The 24,395-nt window shown below is 42.4% G+C and overlaps 1 protein-coding gene across 3 annotated transcripts; it reads left to right on the forward strand.

Moving 5' to 3' along the window:
- Positions 1–13,008: 13,008 nt before the first annotated feature.
- TARDBP (TAR DNA binding protein) lies at positions 13,009–22,896 on the forward strand. 3 transcript variants are annotated; one of them, XM_072156394.1, is made up of 7 exons: positions 13,009–13,168; positions 13,447–13,551; positions 16,353–16,602; positions 19,091–19,254; positions 19,334–19,474; positions 20,147–20,317; positions 21,201–22,896. In XM_072156394.1, exons 3-7 carry the CDS (start codon positions 16,362–16,364, stop codon positions 21,729–21,731), a joined length of 1,248 nt encoding a protein of 415 aa, XP_072012495.1. In that variant the 5' UTR covers positions 13,009–13,168; positions 13,447–13,551; positions 16,353–16,361; the 3' UTR covers positions 21,732–22,896. The 3 variants fall into 3 exon arrangements, with proteins under 3 accessions (XP_072012495.1, XP_072012496.1, XP_072012497.1); XM_072156395.1 differs by lacking the exon at positions 13,447–13,551; XM_072156396.1 differs by lacking the exons at positions 13,009–13,168; positions 13,447–13,551; positions 16,353–16,602 and adding an exon at positions 18,194–18,283.
- Positions 22,897–24,395: the final 1,499 nt, after the last annotated feature.

Below are 24,395 nucleotides of genomic sequence, written 5' to 3' on the forward strand. Positions count from 1 at the left end.
TGGAATAAATTCTTTGAACGCGAGGGTCACGGGATAGGCAGCCTAGCATGAAATCTGCCATTTCAACGCGCAAGAATTCACTCCCCTCACTGGCCTGATTGCCCATTTCCTCCTCCTCCAACTCCTCTTCTTCTGCCCATACACGCTGAACAGTGAAGGACTGAACAATGGTCCCCTCTTCTGTCTCGCCAACATTCTCCTCCTCTTCCTCCTCCACCTCCTCCGATATGCGCTGAGAAACAGACCTAAGGGTGCTTTGGCTATCAAGAAGGGAATCTTTTTCCCCCGTCTCTTGTGACGAGCGCAAAGCTTCCGACTTCATGCTGACCAGAGAGTTTTTCAACAGGCCAAGCAGCGGGATGGTGAGGCTGATGATGGCGGCATCGCCACTGACCATCTGTGTTGACTCCTCAAAGTTACTCAGCACCTGACAGATATCAGACATCCACGTCCACTCCTCATTGTAGACTTGAGGAAGCTGACTGACCTGACTACCAGTTCTGGTGGAAGTTGACATCTGGCAGTCTACAATCGCTCTGCGCTGCTGGTAAACTTTGGATAACATGGTTAATGTTGAATTCCACCTCGTGAGCACGTCGCACAACAGTCGGTGAGCGGGCAGTTGGAGGCGGCGCTGCGCTGCCCTGAGAGTGGCAGCATCTGTGCTGGACTTCCTGAAATGCGCACAGATGCGGCGCACCTTCGTGAGCAAATCAGACAGATTGGGGTATGTCTTGAGGAAACGCTGAACTATGAGATTTAACACATGGGCCAGGCATGGCACATGTGTCAGTCTGTCGAGTTGCAGAGCCGCCACCAGGTTACGGCCGTTGTCACACACAACCATGCCTGGCTTCAGGTTCAGCGGTGCCAGCCACAGATCAGTCTGCGCCGTGATGCCCTGTAATAGCTCTTGGGCGGTGTGCCTTTTATCGCCTAGGCTCAGCAGTTTGAGCACCGCCTGCTGTCGCTTAGCTACGGCACTGCTGCTGTGCCTAGAGCTACCGACTGATGGTGCCATGCCCATGGATCGTAATTCGGAGGAGGAGGTGGGGTGGGAGGAAGAGGAGGCATAGTAGGCCTTTGAGACCTGGACCGAGGTAGGCCCCGCAATCCTCGGCGTCGGCAGTATATGAGCAGCCCCAGGGTCAGACTCGGTCCCAGCCTCCACCAAGTTAACCCAATGTGCCGTCAGCGATATATAGTGGCTCTGCCCGGCAGCACTCGTCCACGTGTCAGTGGTCAGGTGGACCTTGTCAGAAACGGCGTTGGTCAGGGCACGGATGATGTTCTCTGACACGTGATTGTGCAGGGCTGGGACGGCACATCGGGAAAAGTAGTGGCGGCTGGGGACCGAATACCGAGGGGCGGCCGCCGCCATGAGGTTTCGAAAGGCCTCGGTCTCTACCAGCCTATAGGGCAGCATCTCCAGGCTAAGCAATTTGGAGATGTGGTCGTTGAGGGCTTGGGCGTGTGGGTGGGTTGCACTATACTTCCTTTTGCGCTCCAGCGTCTGGGGTATGGAGAGCTGAACGCTGGTGGATGCTGTGGAGGATCGTGGAGGCGAAGATGGGGTTTTCGCACGGGAGGTGTTTGGGCCGGGGTCCTGGGCAGGGGGCTGACTAGCAGATGACACAGGGGAAGGAGCAGTGGTGTGCCCGGCCGGAGGTGAACGGGCTTGGTGCCATTGAGTGGGGTGTTTAGCATTCATATGCCTGCGCATACTGGTGGTAGCTAAGCTAGTAGTTGTGGAACCCCTGCTGATCCTGGTTTGGCACAGGTTGCACACCACAGTCCGTCGGTCATCCGGTGTTTCTTTAAAGAACCTCCAGACTTCTGAAAATCTAGCCCTCGCCACGGGAGCTTGACTACGGGAAACATTTGGCGCTGATGCACCAGCTCTGGCCCTTCCTCTCCGTCTGGCCCCACCACTGCCTCTTCCAACCTGTTCTGCTATAGGACTCGCCTCCGTCTCAGAAGCACTGTGTTCACCCGGCCTATCAACCCAGCTTGGGTCTGTCACCTCATCATCCTCCGATCCCTCAGTCTGCTCCCCCCTCGGACTTCCTGCCCTGACAACAACTTCACCACTGTCTGACAACCGTGTCTCCTCATTGTCCGACACCTCTTTACACACTTCTTCCACTACGTCAATAATGTCATCATCACCCACAGACTGCGACCGGTGGAAAACCTGGGCATCGGAAAATAGCTCAGCAGCAACCGGACAAGTGGTTTGTGACTATGGGAAGGGTCCAGAAAACAGTTCCTCAGAGTATGCCGGTTCAAATGCCAAATTTTGCTGGGAGGGGGCAGACTGGGGGGAAAGAGGCTGAGGTGGAGGAGCTGGAGGAGTACTGATTTCGGTGACATTGGTGGACTGCGTGGAAGACTGACTGGTGGACAAATGGCTAGAAGCATTGTCCGCAATCCACGACATCACCTCTTCGCACTGTTCTGGTCTCAACAGTGCTCTACCACGAGTCCCAGTAACTTGAGACATGATGAACCTAGGGAGTGTAGCTCTGTGGCGTTCCCCTGCTCCCTCATCAGCAGGTGGTGTCTCACCCCGCCCAGGACCACGGCCTCTGACCCCTGCAGTAGTTGGGGTTCTCCTATGGCTATTTTCTAGCCTACACTGAAAGCACACTGCTTTGCCAGATTACTTTGAGTTATAAAAAAAAATAAATCAGAAGACTGTGCCTAATTCAAATCAAACCCCTAATAAATTGTCCCACTTCGGTGTTTGAGGTGGATATGTGTGTCACTAAGAGCTAAACACAACGGTCGCAAGTCTCCCAGCAAATTCCTCACAATATGGTACTAGCTGCACTACTAATGCCAGCAAGCCCAGCCACAAGCAAACAAAAAAAAGGAAAATATAACGCTATTGTAGGCCTAAGTAAGCCGTTGGGGTTCTCCTATGGCTATTTTCTAGCCTACACTGAAAGCACACTGCTTTGCCAGATTACTTTGAGTTATAAAAAGAAATAAACGTAAAAAAAAATAAATCAGCAGACTCTGCCTAATTCAAATCAAACCCCTAATAAATTGTCTCACTTCGGTGTTTGAGGTGGATATGTGTGTCACTAAGAGCTAAACACAACGGTCGCAAGTCTCCCAGCAAATTCCTCACAATATGGTTCTAGCTGCACTACTAGTGCCAGCAAGCCCAGCCACAAGCAAACAAAAGAAAGGAAAATATAACGCTATTGTAGGCCTAAGTAAGCCGTTGGGGTTCTCCTATGGCTATTTTCTAGCCTACACTGAAAGCACACTGCTTTGCCAGATTACTTTGAGTTATAAAAAGAAATAAACGTAAAAAAAAATAAATCAGCAGACTGTGCCTAATTCAAATCAAACCCCTAATAAATTGTCCCACTTCGGTGTTTAAGGTGGATATGTGTGTCACTAAGAGCTAAACACAACGGTAGCAAGTCTCCCTGCAAATTACTCACAATATGGTACTAGCTGCACTACTAATTGCAGCAAGCCCAGCCACAGGCAAACCAAAAAAAAGTAAAATAAAACGTTATTGTAGCCCTAAGAAGGGCTGTTGGGTTCTTGTTGAATCACTCCTGCCTAACACTATTCTAATAGAACAGCCTAACGCTTTCCCTGACCAGCAGCAGCTCTCTCCCTAGCGGCATCCAGACAGAGTATGATGCGAGCAGCGCGGGCAGGGGCTAGTCTATTCCAGGGTCACCTGATCTGGCCAGCCAACCACTGCTATGGACGTGTAAGGGTGGAGTGCAGAGTCTCCTGGCTTGTGATTGGCTCTGTTTCTAGCCGCCAAAAATCACAAAGGAGGGAGATGCCATTTTCTCGAGCGGGCAAAGTATTCGTCAGAGCAACGAGCAGTTTCGTGTACACTAATGCTCGAACGTGCATCAAGCTCGGACGAGTATGTTCGCTCATCTCTACTCTTTACCTTAATCCATCTACAGAAGCTGAGGAGAATTTCAATACAGCCCACCGAAAAACAAGATCACAGACAGAATGGGGGACATTTACTATGGCATTTCTGCCAGTTTTGTGGCGCTCTGACCGCATGTTCTGTTCTCCAACCTATTTATAAGTTAAATGACTTTTTCCTCCTGATCCGACTCTTCTCCGAAAAGGGGCGTGACTCAGACACAATTAATATGTGTCTCTCTACTTTTGGGCGCTGTAAACTGGCGGAAAGTAGACCAAAACAAATTAGGTCTAGCAGGGACACAAAACCGTTCTATTGCACTCACAGGATGTTTGCTGCCAGAAAATGGTCTAGGTGCCAGAAATGTATGTGCACAGCTCCACAATATTACATGTGTATCAGGTTGGTAACAAAGCCAATGCAGACTCCAACACTTTATGTTAATGTCCCCCAATGTCTTTTCAGAAATTTGAAAAGCAGGTTCAGATACTTAGACCATAGCGGTGGAGCCTTTCTTTACAACCCTATCTTTGCAATGCAACATCAGCTTCCGATGGATATTGCAGAAGATTTAACCCCTTCCCGACATTTGACGTAATAGTACTGCATGGCGGGAGGTGCGTTCCCACAAAATGCAGTATTATTACGTCAAACTTCTGGCCCCGGCTCCTGGCCCCGGGGGTTCGCTGCTCTGATCGCAGCCCCGGGACTGCGCGATCCTCCTGGCAGGACCCGGCTGTAACACAGTGTAATACATCTGTAATACATCGCTTGTTCAAGCTTACCTGTAAAAGTAAATTAAAAACAAAAAATTTTTTTATAATAAAAAGAATTAATTAAATAAAGTTAAAGTCCCCTAGACACAAATATTCCCTATACACATGCAATAAGGTGAAAACACAAAATCGCCAAAAAAACCCACATATTTGGTATCGCCGCGTCCATAACAATCCGTACAATAACTAAGAAACATTATTGGATCCGCTCGGTGAACGCCGTAAAAATAAAACCCGAAAAACACGCCAAAAATGTACATTTTTCATAAAATCTCTACATAAAAATGTTCTAAAAAGTGATCAAAAAAAGAAATGTGCACCAAAATGGTACCACTGAAAAGAACAACTCAACACGTAAAAAATAAGCCCTAAACTACCTCTGTCAACCAAATAATATTAAAGTTACGTCTCCGAAAAGATGGCGATGCAAAAACAAATGAGATTTCCTCTATATTAGTTTTTATCCAGTAAAATTGTAAAAATAAATGAAAAACTATATAAATGAGGTATCACCGTAATCTGTAGAATAAAGATAATATTGTATTTTTAGTGTATGGTGTACGACCCCCAAAATATACGAAAAGAAAGTAAACCAAAATTGACAATTTTCTTTTCACCCATACATTCAAGAGTTAATAAAATCTCATCAATAAGCTAATGACCCACTAAAATGAAGTATTTTTAAAGTGCATCTCATGTCGCAAAAAATAAGCCCTTATATGTCCAAATTGCCAAAAAAATAAAGATTGTATAGCCAATAAAAAGTGTCAATGCATAATCTGCTCTGAATGGTGAAGCTCCCCCCTCAATGCCCTGGCGTGTGCCCATACAGCAGGTTACCACCACATATGGGGTATTGTTATACTCGGGAGAGATTGGGTATAACATTTTGTGGAGCGTTTTGGCATTTTATCCACTGAAAATTTGTACATTTCTTGAAAAACACATTCATTTAGCCAAAAAAAAATTTTACTTTCAAAACTGCATCCGATTTTGTTTTAACCCCTGTAAAACAATTAAAGGGTTAACAAACTTCATAAAAGTTGTTTTACGTACGTTGAGGGGTGTAGTTTCTATAATGGGGTAATTTATGGGGTTTTACTTTTATTTAGGTCTCTCAAAGTGATTTGAAACCTGAGCAGGTCCCTCAATAGCAGGATTTTGCCTTTTTTATTAAAATGTGAAAAATTGCACCTAACGTTCAAAGCCCCATAACATCCTACAAAAATAAGAGTATGCATAAAAAACCATGTCCGCATAAAGTAGACATTCAGTGAATGTTAGTTATTAAGTATTTTTGCGGTTATGACTATGTATGGAAAAAGTAGAACATTTTGAAGTTCGAAAATAAAGAATTTTTCCAAATTTTCCCCAAATATCAGATTTTCTCATAAATAAATGCAAAACATACCACCAAAACATGAAGTACAATGTGTCACGAGAAAACAATTTTAAAATCACTTGGATATGTTAAAGCGTTCCAAAGTTATAACCACTTATAGTGACACAGGGCAGATTTGAAAAAATGGGCCGTGTCAGGAAGGTGAAAAGTGGCTTCGGCGTTAAGGGAGAAAATTGAGAATGAAGGTGATGGAAACTATTCCTATTCTTCTGATGGACAACAATTGCGCCGTCACATAACACAAAGCTTTTTTTCTCATGAAATTTAAATATATTTTACTTTTTAAGATTGTAATAAACGTTTTGGGGAGGGAACCTTTCATCCTGACAATTTTTCTTTTTCTGGGAATTGTTTATAAATACATAAATAAATAACACACATTTTATTATGTTTTGAATAGAAACTAATTTTTATAGATCATTTTAGTTACATTATATAAAACTTTGCCAAGCACTCTACCATCTTTCAAATGCGAGACCTAGACGTATATTAACCCCTACGGGACTCAGCCTCTTTTGGCCTTAAAGGGGTATTCTCATCAGGGCACTTACATTTAATTAAATTCATTTACCATATGTAAACATTTCTTCAATTGGATGTTAATAAAAAAAATGTTCCTGTGTGAAGATAATTTCTCATAAATGTAGTGATATGGTCCCTTAGAAACCAGATAGCTTCCTCGGATACGAGCACGTCACACTCTGGCAGCGTTGGCCAGACATGTGCTATTGAGCCCTGCCGGACCACCAGGATTCAGCGATCATTACCACAGGACGGCTGTGGGACATGTAGTAACTCCTGGACATTTCATATACAAAAACTTTTTGTTTCTTTGTGCAATCTCTCCAGTAGAGGTGGCCGTATGCAAGGAAGCTATGTCGTTTCTAAGGGACCAAATGACTACATTTATGAGAAATTATCTTCACACATGAGCATTTTTTTCCATCCAATTGAAGAAATGTTTATATATGGCAGATTAATGAAACTGAATGTGAGTGCCCAGATGAGAATACCCCTTTAAGGACGCGGCCCCATTCTTCAAATCTGGCCTGTGTCACTATAAGTGGTTATAGCGTGGGAACGCTATGAGATATCCAGGGGATTTTGAGATTGTTTTCTCGTGACACATTGTACTTAAAATTAGTTTAAAAATTTGGATGAAATCTTTTGCGTTTAGTTATGAAAAAAAACAAAATTTGGCAAAATTCTTTATTTTCAACGTTCTAAATTCTCTAATTTTGATGCAGATAGTCATAGCACCCAAATAAATTCGTAACTTACATTTCCCAAATGTCTGCTTTATGTTGGATGTTTTTTTTAAGATTCCACATATTTTACTAGAATGTTATGAGGCTCAGAATTTAGGTATCATTTTTCACATTTTTTGTAAAATCACCAAAACCCGTATTTAGATGAACCTGCTCAACTTCTAATTGACACTGAGAGGCCTAAATAATAGCTAGACTCATAAATTACCCCATTATGGAAACTACACCCTACAACGTATGAAAAATCACTTTTAAGAAGTTTGTTAACCCTTTAGGTGTTTATAGGGGTTAAAACAAAATGGAGGTGCAGTCTACAAATTGTAAAATTTTTTCACAATACACTTATTTTGGGTGGAATTACAATGGATTAGATGAAAAAAGGTTTCACAAAGTTTGATATCCAATTTCTCCCGAGTACACGGATACTCTATATGTGGTGGTAACCTGCTGTATGGGCGCACGGCCGGGCATAGAAGGGAAGAAGGTTCCATCCAGATCAGATTTGCTATGTCACATTGTACAGGCTATAATGTTTTTCTTTTTTTAATGTGGACCTATAGGGGCTTATTTCTTTTGCCACATGAGATGCACTTTTCTGGTACGTAATTTTGGGTCATCTATAGCTAATTGGTGAGATTTTATTAACTTTTTGTTGGTGGAGGAAATGAAAATCATCAATTTTTAGGAAAACTTTTATGTGTTTTTTTTTTGGCGGTTAACCATACCATCAAAATAGTATATTATTATTATTATTTTGCGTTTTTTCCTCCAGCGTTTACCGTGCAGGTCCAGTAACGATTCTGTTTTATTATACAGATTGTTACGGACGCAGCAATACCAAATATGCAGGTTTTTTTTGTGTTTTTATGGGAAAGTGACATTTTAGGGGCTTATATTTTTATGTATTTATTTTTTATTTATTATGTGCAGTGTTTAGTGTTTTTACATGTTTTTACTTATATATACTTGAACTTGAACCAGCGATGCTCTGATCGCCGGTTCAAGTTCAATACACTGCTCTACAATACTTTTTCATTGTAGAGCAGTGTAAACTGTCTGAGCATGCAGGCGCAGGAAGAGGATCGGATCCACCGGTAAGCGGCACGGGGGATCCGATCCATAGGGGGAAGACCCTTACACGCTGCGGTCATGCTTAACCGCGCCGTGTAAGGGGTTAACACCCGCGATCGGAGTCGGCTCCGATCGCAGGTGTTACAGCGCGGTGTCAGCTGTGATAGACAGCTGACAGCCGCTGCTTCTGGTGCCGGCTCTGTTCGTGAGCCGGTCCCAGAAGCTGGACGTGCGCTAAGCATCTAGCCACCGGGACGTACTATAACGTCCTGGTGCACCTAGGGGTTAACTAACTAAATACCGTATAAACTTGATTATAAGCCGACCCAAGTATAAGCCGAGGTACCTAATTTGAACTCCAAAAACTGGGAAAACCTATTGACTCGAGTCAATAATTTGACCACTTTTATACAACTGTCCGCTTTTACTCTGAACATTTCCATACTATTTTCTATTTGTATGACGCACCTGCCTGATGGCTTTTGTTACATTGGAATTTTGAGCTGTCACACTGTTTACTGATTTTAGATACTGTAATAAAGATATATTTTTATTTTTATATAACCAATAAGCCAATGCAGATACCGACACTTTATGCAAATGTCCCCCATTAACTCAATGAGTGAATTTGATGTTGAAGGGAAAACCTACTCCACAAATCTCATTAACCCATTCAGCTCATGTCTTTCACATGTTAAATTGATAAAACTGCACCTAAAACCACCTCAAATCTGATTGTGATGCAGTTTTAACTGCAACGTGTGACTGCAACTTAATTGTGGACATGATTATTAAGTCCCATTTCAGCGAATTAATGTTATTGATTTTATGATCACTGTTATGAAAACAGTGAGGAATGAATACAGAAAGTATATTGGAAAATTGTATAACTGTGTCGCCGCTGATGAAATCATAATGTGCGCCGATTTCAGATTGCGTGGACGCGTCTCTGCCGATTGTTACAGAAAAAAGAAGAAAGAAGAGGAGCAGCAGGTACCGGAACATTGGGGAGCTGCACCGCGCATCAGGACTGCCCGAAGGTGAGTATGTTTGGTTTTTTTCGGTCTGGCTGGCTGTATACTAAATGGGGGCTGGCTGTATACTACATGAAGGCTGGCTGGCTGTATACTCCATGGGGGCGGGCTGGCTATATACTACATGGGGCTGGCTATATACTACAGGGGGCGGGCTGGCTATATACTACATGGGGCTGGCTGTATACTCCATGGGGGCTGGCTATATACTACAGGGGGCGGGCTGGGTTTATACTACATGGGGCTGGCTATATACTACATGGGGCTGGCTGTATACTACTGGGGGCTGGCAGTATACCACAGGAGGCTGGCTATATACTACAGGGGGCGGGCTGGCTATATACTACATGGGGCTGGCTGTATACTACATATGGCCTGGCTGGCTGCATACTAAAAGGGGGCTGGCTGTATACTACTGGGGGCTGGCTGTATACTACATATGGCCTGGCTGGCTGTATACTCCATGGGGGCTGGCTGTATACTACAGGGGGTGGGCTGGCTATATACTACATGGGGCTGGCTGTATACTACTGGAGGCTGACTGGCAGTATACCACAGGGGGCTGGCTGTATACTACGTGGGGCTGGCTATATACTACTGGGGCTGGCTATGTACTACATGTGGCTGGCTATAAACTACAGGTGGTTGGCTGACTATGTCCCCAGCAGTGATCACCCTCTTAAAATGTCCCCAGAAGTGCCCCCCCCCCCACCATTAATAAAATGCCCCCAGCAGTGCCCGTAAAAATTATAAAGTCAACACTTACCTCCGGTGCTCCCCTTCACACCTGGCCCTGGCTTCCTCTCTCCTCAGATTCCTGGCAGTGGCACGTCTATACTCTCTGCCAGCGTGCACCCATGTTGCAGGCTGATTACATCATAGTGGGTACACGCGGGCAGAGTGTATATATGTGCCTCTGCCTGCACTGCCAGGAATCTGAGGAGAGAAGAACAGGGGTCACAGAGTTATGAAAACAGTCAGGGCGCGTTCACACATTGCGCTTTGGTTGCGTTTTAAAACGCATTACAACAGCTGAGGAGAGGTGATTTGCCTAATTACATTACTGTTTACATTTGTTAAAGGGATCCTGTCACCAGGAGACCCATTTTTAGCACTCCCTCAGTCCACACAGAGCATAGTACATACACTGCCAAAGTGTTTTTGTATAAAAAAATAGGTTTTACAGAAAAAAAAGATATGTTATATTGTACCTTTCATTAGTATCTGCTAATGTGTGACTAGGCAGTTGCCAAATGGGAGGGTCTGGTAAGGAGCAGTTCCCCCCACCCTTGGGGAACAGCTTCTCCATGTGACCTTTTCAAATATATGAAAACACCCATCACTGGGCTTAGCGACGCCCCCTGCTCCTCTACAGCCAATCCCGAGTGTGGGGAGTTATTCATATATTTGAAAAGGTCACATGTTTCCCAAGTGTGGGGGGGAACTGCTCCTTTCCAGCCCCTCCCATTGGGCAACTGCCTAGTCACACAGCAGATGCTAATGAAAGGTACAATATAACACATCTTTTTTTCTGTAAAACCTATTTTTTATACAAAAACACTTTGGCAGTGTATGTTTTATGCTATGTGGGGACTGGGGGAGTGCTAAAAATGGCTCTCCTGGTGACAGGTTCCCTTTAACGCTATGTTAACGTGTGCGTTAACAAAACGCATGTGTTAATGCATTATTAACACATGCATTAACATCGCATTTACAGTAATGCAAACGTTAACAGTAATGTAATTAGGCAAATCACCTCATCTCAGCTGTTGTAATGTGTTTTAAAACGCAATGAAAACGCAACCGGAGCGCAACGTGTGAACGCACCCTGAGGAATGAATACAGAAAGTATATTGGAAAATTGTATAACTGTGTTGCCGCTGATGACGTCATAATGTGCGCCGACTGGCAGATTGCATGGACGCGTCTCTGCCGATTGTTACAGCAAAAAGTGCCAGCGTGCACCCGTGTTGCAGGCTGATTGCATCATAGTGGGTACACGCGGGCAGAGTGTATATATGTGCCTCTGCCTGCACTGTCAGGAATCTGAGGAGAGAAGAACAGGGGTCACAGAGTGAAGAGTAGCGCCGGAGGCAAGTACCAAGGTTTTTTTTTCCACGTTTTTTTGACGTGGACCGGGTCCAGGTGACCCACGACCTGGTCTTGGGCTGCGGCCCGGTGGTTGGAGACCACTGCTTTAAAGGGTTCCCAGTATTGTAACGGAACCTCAGAGGCAGCCCAACACCAATCTGCTGGAATCGGAGGTCCAAAAGCTACATTTTGATCCTTCACCTTCTGAGCCCTGCCGTGTGCCAGTCTGGAGATTATTGGCACATATGGAGTATTGCTTTACATGGGAAAACCAGCATACAGGCAGTCCCCAGGTTACGTACAAGATAGGGTCCGGAGGTTTGTTCTTAAGTTGAATTTGTATGTAAGTCGAAACTGTATATTTTAGAATTTAAGTTCTAGACAATTTTTTTTAAAATTTGAGCCAGAGACAATTGGAGTTTCTAATTTTTTGATGTAATGGGGCCAAGGATTATCAATAAAGCTTCATTACAAACACCTCAGGGCGCGTTCACACGTTGCGTTTTGGTTGCGTTTGAAACGCATATACAACAGCTGATGTGAGGTAATTTGCCTAATTACATTACCGTTTACGTTCGTAAACGCACTGTTAACGCATGCGTTAACAAAACACGTGTATTAACGCTTTGTTAACGTGTGCGTTAACATAGCGTTTACAATGCGTTTTGTAAACGGAAACGTTAACAGTGATGTAATTAGGCAAATCACCTCTCCTCAGCTGTTGTATATGCGTTTCAAACGCAATGAAAACGCAGGTCAAAACGCAACGTGTCAACACGCCCTTACAGCTGATCATTGCAGTCTGGGACTTTAATAAAGCATCCAGAGACTTCACCAAAGGTAACAGTGGGCAGAGGGGTCCGTCTGTAACTAGGGGTCGTCCGTAAATCGAGTGTCCTTAAGTAGTTTTGAAAAAAAATGCAATTTTTAATGTCTGTTTTCTCAACAAACATTAAACTGCATGTAATTTCCTGTAACAAACATGACAGCGTCATTCACAATGCCAAACCGCATCCAAAAACGCCAGGTGTAAATGCAGTCTTAGACATGGCTGTGTGTCTCCTCAATGTTAAGACACAGGCGCTAGGCCTGTATCCCATCCACACGCACACAGGCCTCATGTCCTCGCTACAGTACAGGCCTCTTCACCCTTTGTTTGACTACAGAGAGCAATGCACATGCTCCACGCACGTTACGCATGCGCAAAGATTCACCGCAGACTCGGACGCTACCATCTTTTCAGCTATAGGGGGAACGGGAACACAACAGCTCTTACCAGCCCGCTTTCAAGCGTACCTTTCTGAATCCCTGCGCCGTTATTAAAGGTAATCTTATTTCTGTGTATAATGGCGTTACTTGTATCGTGTAAGTGTAACGTAGAACAAGTAGTGATAGATTTAAGGTTCGTCACCCCCTCCTGACCATAGTGGTAGTGCGCAGCGGTAGATGAGCGCTTGAGCAGTTGGTGTAGGCGCCATTTTGTGACGGAGCCCGGGAGATGCTAGAAGATTTCTAGGAGAGCAGCGCGACAAAGGTTGTTTAGTTTGTTTCCTAACTGTGAGGCCTTCGCCGACACTCGGGAGCCCGTTACTAGTTTGGAACTGGAGCATGTAAGTATTCAGGGTGCGGGAGTACTGGGGGATAGAGCGGCCTCATGGCCGGGGCCTGCTGATGGAGGGGGGCGGTGGCTGGGAGCCGGGCATGGCCTGTTCTCTGTGAGGCACGGGCCTTCCCGCCACTAACGCCTGCACGGGCCCTGTACTTTGTTGCTGTTAACCCTATAGCTGCTTGCTGGTAGAGCAGCTGCTGAGCTCCTGTAATTCTCATGTACTGAGACAAGTCCTCGTCCACACGTTTCTCCAACTCTCAAATGTTCTTTGTGTTTCAGTTCCCAAGATATATCGTAGCTATCAGCGAATAGAAACCTCATCCCCCGTGTCCTGCTGCCAGTAGTGTGCGGCTCTTGTATCTATCTTTTGTCGCTCCACTGCCGGTAAGTTGGTTCGCCCTCTCCCCTCTGTCCTTTCACCTGTAGTTCCGAGTGATGGCCACGTGTAATCCTGTAGAGCAGGTCTCTGGGAAGTAGTGATGGGAAATGTAGTTCATGTAAAAGATTAGGTAAGAAGATGCTCAGTTCTGATCCATAAATGGCCCATTTGCCCTAAGGAGGTGGATAGGGAAGTTATGGAGGCCACTAATAGATGAATTGAAGGGTTAATTTAAGAAACAGGAAAGGGGACTTTAGCCCACTAAAGTCCGTACCTACCTCTTTCCTATTGAATCACATTTAATAAGACTTTTATCACATGGTGTCCAATAAACTAAATTGCCTTTAAGTGGGTAAAATACAGCCTTTAATTTTTGTTTCCCAGATCTTGGGCTCTGTTTACAACTGCATTAAGGATTTCCCTTAGGGCGCATTCACACATTGCGTTTTGGTTGCGTTTTAATTGCGTTTGAAACGCATATACAACAGCTGATGTGAGGTAATTTGCCTAATTACATTACCGTTTACGTTTGTAAACGCAATGTTAACGCATGCGTTGACAAAACGAATGCGTTAACGCATGCGTTAACATCGCGTTTACGATGCTTTTTGTTAACGCATGCGTTAACAGTGATGAAATTAGGCAAATCACCTCTCCTCAGCTGTTGTATATGCGTTTCAAACGCAATGAAAACGCAGGTCAAAACGCAACGTGTGAACGCGCCCTTAATATAATATCTCCCCTCACTAAATTAACAGTAGTCTATCAGATCTGTAAAATGACCATTGATGTCTGGACTTTTATTGGTTTGCCTTTTTTGGCTTCTATTATTTGTTACCAACAAAAATAGCGCTGCGACTTAAATCCAATTTTCCACTAAAGTATCAGATTCTGTGCAAATGGGCACTCTGAAAGCCTTGGGTGGTTTCACATTGTTTTTTTTTTTTTTTTTTTATCAATGATTTTTCACTGAGCCTTTTTGGGTTGTGGACACAGATTGGTTTTCACTTCCTGGCTTCTGTGTGTAGGGTCAGCAAGGCATAAGTAAAAAAATAATTCACTGAAGCCACTACGTGAAAACCAATCTATATATGTTCATAATCTAAAAAGGTTCTGTGAAAAATCACTGAGGTGCAAAAATAAAACTCATGTGCAACCACCCTTAATTTCCAATGAAGTCAATGGGCATTTAAACAGATCTGTTAGACCCCTGTTTTTTGAGTGAACAGTAGTAGTCTGTAGTTGCCTCGCCTGGTTTTGACTTGTAATAATTCAACATGTAACAGTGATGTGAACAGGGCCCCAGCTGGCCTTGAGCAGGAAGGGGAATACAGCTGTTAATTATGTATACAACAAGTGAATGGAAATTTGTTGAATTTAAAGAATGGAACTGGAACACACAAGAATATTGGGTTGTTGCTGAGCTTGTTCTTATCCAATTATTAAACTTTGCTCCATTTAAAGAGAACCTGTCCCCGGGCGAATATATGTTAAACCGCAATAAGTACCTTGTATGGCCAGTTGCATGCGTTCTGGACAAGTCTTTATAAATTGCAACCGCAGCTGCAAAGATTTACTTGTGTTCATGGTCCGCTTCCAGTCAGGTGGGTGTGGGGTTACAGGCACAGCAATCAAGGCGCCGTCGGCTGCGTCTTTGCATAACCGCGACTCCTTGTGGCCGCAGCAGGTCCTGGCTTCTTGGCCTGCCGCAGTCTTGTCTCGATTCTTGCTCATGCACAGTCCGCCCTTCTCCCTCCGCATATATGAAGGGTTGGGGCAGTGATGACCAGCGCACTGTTGCCTTGACTGCTGTGCCCAGAAACACCATCCACCATGGAGGAAGCAGACCAGGAATATAAGTTGATTGTTCCTGCTAGAGGCAGCGGTCTCCACTGATAAAGTGGAGACTGCTGCGAACACGCATGCGAACGGCCATACAAGGTACTTATTGTGGTTTCATAGCAATGTGCCTGGTGACATGTTCCCTGTAAAAATTATTATTTTTTTTTTTCTGATTGCGGTGTATTTCTATTTTGCCTATTTTATTTATTTTTTTTTTTTTTGACATCCCTTTTGTGTTTGACATCAAAAGTGTATTTTTGTAGGTAATGGTAACCACACAATGATGTGGAGTAAGTTAAAGGGTTGCACCAACCACCTGCTAAGCTGGTCGAGCAAGCATTCTACCACTGCATTCATTTGTATGGTAGTGTTGGAAGTTTCTTAGCACAGTTCACTCTGGCTCGCCTATTCACTGTCTAACGTGAGTGCGTATTCAGCTGTTACAAACACTGACTTACAACTAAATGAGTGGCATGATGCATGCTCATCCTTGCGCTATGCCCATTGGTGAGAACAAAAAGTGCACCAGTGTGTGAAGGGTCACTTTCTTGTGGTCTCGGACCCCTCCATCAGATTCTTATCCTCAATCTTGTGAATAACTAACTTAAATAGTTGGTACAGCACCTTTTTAGATGCAGATTCAGCTGCAGCTTTTAATATCAACGGTGCGTCAGTTTTTCTGCAGATGCTCTGGTCATAAAATTGATTACCAGTGTTTCTTTTCTGCATGCAATTCTTTTTGTAAAATCTGCTCTATTTATACCTGCAACAAGAATTTCCTGGTATTGTGCCCAGTGGAATGTGACCTTTAATCTTTATCCCTATCATACCCTTGCAGGGTATGTCTTGACTTTGAGATTTTAAGTGTGGGGAAGCCTCAATACAATCACTTGTGGACAGCTTGTTCTTGTATGAAATATCCCACATTTTAAACTTTATTCTGATTTTTACTTGTTGCTCCTAGTTTGCAGCCATGGAAATGGAATATATTCGCGTGGCAGAGGATGAGAATGAGGAGCCAATGGAAATTCCATCTGAGGATGATGGCACAGTCCTGCTATCCACCGTAACAGCTCAGTTTCCTGGTGCTTGTGGCCTTAGATACAGAAATCCAGTTAATCAGTGCATGCGTGGTGTCCGCTTGGTAGAGGGCATTCTCCATGCTCCCGAAAGTGGATGGGGAAATCTTGTTTATGTCGTTAACTACCCAAAAGGTGAGCATTTATTGTAACCACATGAATTGGGGAACTATGTGTTCATTCCTATTAGGACCAGTTCTCATCCATTATCTGTGGCTTTTTCTTTGTTTTTTTCTCCTCCATTGTTATGACCCAATGCACAGGCCTAAAACTTTACATTTTTATATAATCTCTGTCCAACCTGTGACTCTTAATAACTCGTTGGAACTGGCCCTTCTCGGAATATTACTGGCTTGGAGTGTTGACACTTTTGCTGCCAGGAGATTTCTGATATTTAGCTCCTCTGACAATTTTTTTTTTTTAATTTGACGTTTACAAATAAAACTAAAATTGAATCCTTTCAAAGACAATTGTCACATTTTATAGCACCCCCTAATGCTGTACTATGTTGATATGGCTCTTTATTGTACTGTGCTATTGCTTATCTACATCTTGTGTATGTTGGCTTCTAGTTGTAAACTAAAAAAATCCACACATCGGGTTAGACATGGACAGTTATAACTTTTATCTTTTGAACTGTACTGAATTTAAAGTGCAGAACTTCTGCATGCCACATAGTCCAGAGGCGTGATTAACTCCTCTGACTGCCCACTAACTTTAGATGTCAGCGGGCACAGGTCTTATACGTCGCTACAGTTTTCTAATGCTCCCGCCCTAGCGGGAGTTGTTGTTTGTTACCACTTCTCATTTCTCTGCTCCTCATAGCATTGGGATGCAAAGAGCTGGTGCTGTTACTGTCATGTGACCGCTGGGTCTAAAGGGGTTAATCAAAACTACTGGGTCTAATTAGTCCCAGTACAGCTCTGATCGGCACCACCAGTAGCAGGTGGTGGTTTTCCTCTGAATGTAGCTCTTATAAATGCCTCAATTACAGGGAAAAACTTGTACAACAAAAAGAATAAAGTAAAATTTATAACGATTACATATATACCAAAACGACCGAAACAAAATGGGGAATTCATTAATTCCGTATTTAAAAAATAAAAAATAAATTAAAATTAAAAAAAAAATACTATAAATTACCAAAGACTTTTTTTTTTTAATTTTTAACTCCAAACAAGAATATAAATGAAAAATTTATTTTTAAACTTATAACGTTTTGACTAACTCTGTGTCCTTAAAAATATTAAGGTAGCATGCAAAAAATAAGTTATGGCCATGGAACCGCCACTTACGAATATTTGCTAAAAATGCCCAATCGCCAGAGACTTTTCAGGGCGCGTCACTGAGTTAAATCCCTTAAATCAAAAGGGACGAAGTTTCTATTAGCCCTTAAATTCAAACTGCAAATGGAAGTCTAAATAATGTAGATTATTTAAAAATTAAGACATTTGCTCTTAAAACTCTCATCCAAGCTGGTTTATCTACCAAAAAAAAATTCTAAATACATACACAACAAACTCAGCAAAATGTATCAGAATATTCAAGTACACACAATTGCGTTTCTGCAACTTTTCAGACTTTTCTGAATTAAATGCATAATAACCTTGGTTCCAATCTTTTGACTTAAATGTGTACTTGTCCAGTCCCCTTGTTCAAACAAACTTTTCATAGGACATTTAAAAAAAAAAAAAAGTGAACAGTTAATACATACCATACGTGTCTGTATTCACAGGAGCGTGTATTAAAAGGAGCGCCAAAACCGCAGGGTGTGACAAACAATTTTTACAAGAAAATTGCACAGGGGATAACATAGGTATATAATTTCTGTCCCCTATATAAACTGTGACCCTAACCAAAAACTACTGTGGTAATAAGGCCACTTTCAGATGGCTGTAATATGAGCACACTTGTATTATAGGCACAATACCAGAACCTCATTGGTTAAGTGTGCTGTAGTTGTGAGAAATAGCAACTGTATTACAACTGTTTGAAATACTGTGTTTTATGTATCTGTTTGTGTGTATGTATATGTGTAAGATATGTAAAATGTTAATGGGCAAAAATGTTCTTTCCCCTTTGGATGAGCTACAATTACAGAAAGTATATTTACCTTCTGCGGACTGTTCATTCACGCCTGCAGCCCTTTCTTGGGGGGACTTCATATGATTACATCTTGTATCTCTGGCACCAAAGTTCTAGTTTGGCTTTAGAATTGAGAGCCACTCACAGTAATACCTTAGTTCTGTGGCAAAAATACCTCCTGAAATGTTTCTAGGTGCTGTAGATTTGACTGGAAATTACCAGACCTAAAACATGTCTACTGAATGTCTGCCATGCCATTATTGTACATTAATGAAAGGGTTAAAGGGATTGCCTTGTAAAGCAAACTAATGTGTAAATATATTGAATTTTTTTAAAAATCCAGCTGCGATCAACCTTGTTCTCCCGTTGTCTTCTGTCAAATTACTCATGCAGCAGCTCCCCTTGTTAAATGTTATGCAAGTGCTGCAGATATTAAAAGTTCATCAATTATTATAGCTGGACAGCATTTCACAAATGGGGCTAATTAATTGCAAGTCACTTGAATCAAAAGTTCCTTTATTCAATTTCTAAATTGCAGACAACAAAAGAAAGATGGATGAAACTGATGCTTCTTCAGCTGTTAAAATCAAGCGAGCTGTAACAAAAACTTCCGACCTCATTGTGCTTGGCTTGCCATGGAAAACAACTGAGCAGGATCTGAAAGACTACTTTAGCACATTTGGTGAAGTCATTATGGTCCAGGTAAAGATTTGTTTGCAGACACTTGCGATATAGCTGCTATTTGAATGTTGCCAATTCACTCACTACTTTGTTTTTACAGGTTAAAAAAGATGCTAAAACAGGTCACTCTAAAGGCTTTGGCTTTGTAAGGTTTGCCGATTATGAAACGCAAGTAAAAGTGATGTCCCAGCGCCACATGATTGATGGAAGATGGTGTGATTGTAAACTTCCCAATTCCAAGGTAAAGATTTATACATGCTTGTAAGTGCGTTTCAAGCAAGTGGTACTTGTTGGCTTCTTTTAAAGGAAATCTACCATTTGTTTTCATGAATTGTGAACCAAACATGCCTTGAGAATGCTGTAGCTACACTGATGCAGAAACTTATCTTGTGTTAATCCCTGAACTGAGTGGTTTTGCTGAAAATAAATTATAAGATTTGTGGTGAGGCTGGAGCTTCATTTCACCCTAATTATACACTGCTTCAAAGTATGATGTAATCACTGTTGTGCCTCACAGCTGCTGGGAGTCATCCAGCTCAGGTTAATTACTCCTTTCTGGACATCTTTATTGTGGTTTTTACAATTTTTTTTTTTTTTTTTTTTTAACAATGAAACTGTAGAACATACCTTCACTACAGTATTCTTAAGGTATGTTTGGTTCACAATGCATGAAAAAAATTTCCTTTAATCTTTGAAGAGCCTCAAGTATATAGTGCTACTTTCCCGGAGTCTTTTATATTCTAAAAGAATACGTTTTGGGAACCATGTGAAGTTGGCAAAATTGTAGATAAGCTGCTAGTATCAGCTTAGCCCTGCTTGAGGCAGCACTCGCTAATCTAGTTGCAGTTGCAAACTACTTCAGTTTTCTGGAAAAACACATTGGTAAATCTCATCTGTTATGACTTCTTTACAGCAAAGCCCAGATGAACCTATGCGCAGCCGTAAGGTTTTTGTTGGTCGGTGCACCGAGGACATGACTGCAGAGGAGCTCCGCCAATTCTTCACACAATATGGAGAGGTTGTGGATGTGTTCATCCCAAAGCCATTTAGAGCATTTTCCTTTGTGACCTTTGCGGATGATCAGGTAAGATTCGAACTTCATGATGTAAACATGCCAATAGATGTGTCCTTACACATGTTTCAACCTTTTTACCCCTCTTGTGGAAATGTTTTGAACCTAAACTGGTTTTGTGACCTGAGAGTTGTAATAGTGTTAGGCAGAACCTGCATATGGATTACCTTTAAGTGAAATGAAGGTCGGCTCCTCAGATATTGACCTTAAATGGTCACTGTACATTTAACACTTGGTAGTAAATACAAGGGAACAGAGCATGTCTTAATGTAATATATATATATATATATATATATTTTTTTTTTTTTACCCTTCTCTCTTCATAAGATGACACAGTAGCATTCAGATCACCTGCTAGATGGGGGGGGGGAGGGCGGGGGGAGATTTGCTGCCTGTTCTGTTTAGTGTAGCCAAGTATATAATTGGTTTTCCTTTTCGGCTGTGTAGGTTAACTTTATTTGCGTAATATAAGTTACGGATATTTGCGTAATATAAGTTACGGATATTGTGTCTTTATATAGTGAACCCTTCATCTATCTTCCTCCTGTTATACAGCAGGAGCACATTGCATCTTTATTATATGATCACAGTTCATGTCCTACCTCCAGCCGTGACAAAGCTGTTATTTTGCAAATACACGTTTCTCAGGGCAATTTTTAAATGTCCAGGTTATCCTTCAAATTAAGCTTTCTCTATCCATATTGGATTTGGAGAGGGGTGGGCGTTTTAAGATTGCTTGGACTCCTCCTCCTCCACCCCTCCACCCCCCCCCCCAAATCCAGCATACAATATAATGGACCATACAAATCGCCTAAATTTCCATTGAAATGTCCAAAAATTTGGATTTGTGTTTTTTTTCTTGCCACTAAGTGAATGTCTTTAATTCTTTTTCAAGGTTGCCCAATCTTTGTGTGGTGAAGATCTAATTATCAAAGGAGTCAGTGTCCATGTATCTACAGCAGAACCCAAGCATAATAATAACAATAGGAGCCCTTTGGAGAGGGGTGGCAGATTCCCAGGACCAAACTTTGGGAATCAGGGGTACCCTAATAACAGGCCAAACAGTGGTGGGCTTGGTAACAATCAGCCAAATAACATGGGGGGTGGTGGTGGTGGCGGCATGAACTTTGGGGCCTTCAGCATTAACCCTGCAATGATGGCTGCAGCTCAGGCAGCTTTACAGAGTAGCTGGGGTATGATGGGCATGCTCGCAAGTCAGCAAAATCAGCCTGGCCCACAGGGTAACAATCAGGGTCAAGGGAATCAGCCAAGAGACCAGTCACAGAGTTTTGGCTCTGCTAGCAATTCCTATGGCTCAAACTCAGGGGCTATAGGGTGGGGGTCTCCTAATGCTGGTTCTGGTTCTGGGTTCAATGGGGGCTTCAGTTCAAGCATGGAGTCAAAGTCCTCTGGTTGGGGTATGTAGGTATATGGCTTGGTTTTGGGAGGGTTGGGAAAGTAAATGAACATTTCCTTATTTTTATGGTAAGTACAATGAAAAATGCATTTACATTTTTTTTCTGTAGAGGTTTTCTTCAAGTTTGCAGGAGGTTCAGCTGTATATCCTCTATGAAGGAAACCAGTTGGCATTTTTCCAATATTAAATAGTTAATGAACTCTAACTGCGTTGAAGAAAACCCCTTACCTTTGGTATTGCCCAGTGATAACTTAAAATCTTTACATGTATGATTTGTTTTTTTTTTTTCCCCCCATGTTTCATGTAAATGAGAATCAACTATTGTTTAGAGCAGTCTTCCTCCTTTTTTTAAATGTGTTTACTGCTTCAAATACTGATCTCTGCTCCGCACGTTTTGTTTCTGTGGACCTGGAACTCAGCTCTTTTATATCCTGCCCTGGAATCATTCCTTCATAATTCCCATCAAGAAATCTGCTGCGGCTCACGGTGATTCTTAAGACGGTGGGTGATCCAATTTTTGTCCACTACTTTATTTCGTGGAAGTCGTACCAGCGCTTTTGAGAACGCACGGCTGTGAGATGGAACCAGAAGGCTGTTTGAACTGTGGGATTGTTGGTACCAAGGCATGAGAGGCTTGGGGTATGAGCGAGATCCAGAGAGCGTGCAAAGACCTGGTGGTGAATTAAGGGATTTTTTTTTTTTTCTAAACGTTGGAGATGTGTCTCTCGATCCGGTGGCCATAGTGAGCGTGTGCAGAGAGCAGTGGGAGCAAGTAACGTACGAATGTTTCTTGCATTCAATGGACTTGTTCATTCGGAAGATTGGGGCTTATTTACCCCCTGCCTAAAATTGTTTGAAATAGGTTTATGTATAAAAAAACAAAAAAAACTCTCCCTCTCCTTGAAATGTCTACTGCTGTGAATGCTGAATGATGTGTGCATTCTTTCCTGTTTAATGATAATGTGAGTCTTTGTGAACTGCATATGATGCTGGTGGGGTGGGTGGTGAACGCTCTGGAGTGAAATGAAAAATGCTCCTGTTCTAGCGTGTTGGGACTGTTTTTGGTTTGTAAGTAATACCAAGAATGCTGTTTGCTGCAGTCATGTGTTATGTGTTTGGATGCTTTTTACAAGACTTGTCTATGTAGGATTCTTAAATAAAACAATTTAACCAAGTAGTGCTTTCGATGTGATTTCTTGCCAAAACGAATATTGTAATTCAAAGACTTGACTGGGATATCATGAATCTGTCAATCACACTGTATAGATGTTTATACACCTGGGGACGATTATTTTGGACAGAAGTTGGCAGCACAAATTGCCACCGCATATAACGGCTCTCCTTATGGGGTGCCTTTGAACACTTGTCACCGCCCTCCATGATGTCTCCAGAGGGTGCCAGGCTGTAGCAACAACAGCTAAGAGTCTATTAAAGGCTGCCATTAGGCATGTATTATTCTGACACTAACGTGTGTATGTGTGTACACATACCCTACTTAGGCTACCCCTAGTTAAAGACAGACCCCTCTTCCCACTGACTGCTGGTGAAGCTCTCTGAATGCTATCATATAGTCCCAGACTGCCATGATCAAGCTGTAAGGTGTCTGTAATGAAGCTTTATTGATATTCCATTATAGCAAAAAATTTTAAAACTCCAATTGTCACTGGGGCAAAAATATTTGTCTGGAACTACAATTATCAAATAGGTTCCATAGTTTGTTCTCAAGTCGAAACTCTCTTGTATGTAACCCGGGGACTGCCTGTATTTTAATAGTCGTAGTAATAATTCCCCCTCCTACCTTTAAAATATATAAAAATAAGTAAAATCAAACATGTTGGGTATCCCTGTGTCTTGATAATCAACATGTATATGTATATAACAGTCAACACCCCACCAAAACAGAAAATAGCACCCATATTTCTGAATTGCCACTAATTCTCATAACACATTTTCGATAGTGATCAAAAGGTTGTACAGCCCCCAAAATGCTAAATGGTCGATGAAAACGTCAGCTTGTCCTGCAAAAAACCTGCGTAAGGTGAATTTCTGTATGTACACTGAGGTATGAAAAGTTTTGGTATCTCGGGGATTGTACTGACCCAGTGAATAAAGGAAAGCTCCTGGTTTTGGCATAAACTGTATCTGAAAAATTGAACATGTGGCTGCACCCTTATGGTGTTTAACCCCTTCACGCTCTGTGACGGATATATTGGCCACAGAGCTATAAAGAGGGCTCACGTCCTGAGCCGCCTTCATACAGAGATGGGCTTTGCTGCATATTGCAGGTGTTAACCTTTTGTATGGCGTCGGCAAAGACGCACAGGCGTAAAACGTAATAAACAGTAAAAATCTAACGCATTAGGAATTGCTGCATCCAAAAAATGCCTGATCTATCAAAATATAAAAACTGTTACTGGCAGTGACCTCCATAACGGAAAATGGCACTTATGCCCAAAATAGCATAAGTGTTCAAAATGTTGCAGTCCTCAAAATGGTAGCAATGAAAACGTTGGCTAATTTTGCAAAAAATGACACTTCACACAGCTCCGTGCACCAAAATATGAGAAAGTTGGCATCAGATGGTAAATTTTTATTTTTTTAAATTCGTTTTAATTTTTGAAAATGTGTTAATGCAATAAAACCTATATAAACTTTGTATCACTGTGATCGTAC

This window comes from Engystomops pustulosus, chromosome 6, assembly GCF_040894005.1.
Source record: "Engystomops pustulosus chromosome 6, aEngPut4.maternal, whole genome shotgun sequence".
NCBI lineage: Eukaryota > Metazoa > Chordata > Amphibia > Anura > Leptodactylidae > Engystomops > Engystomops pustulosus.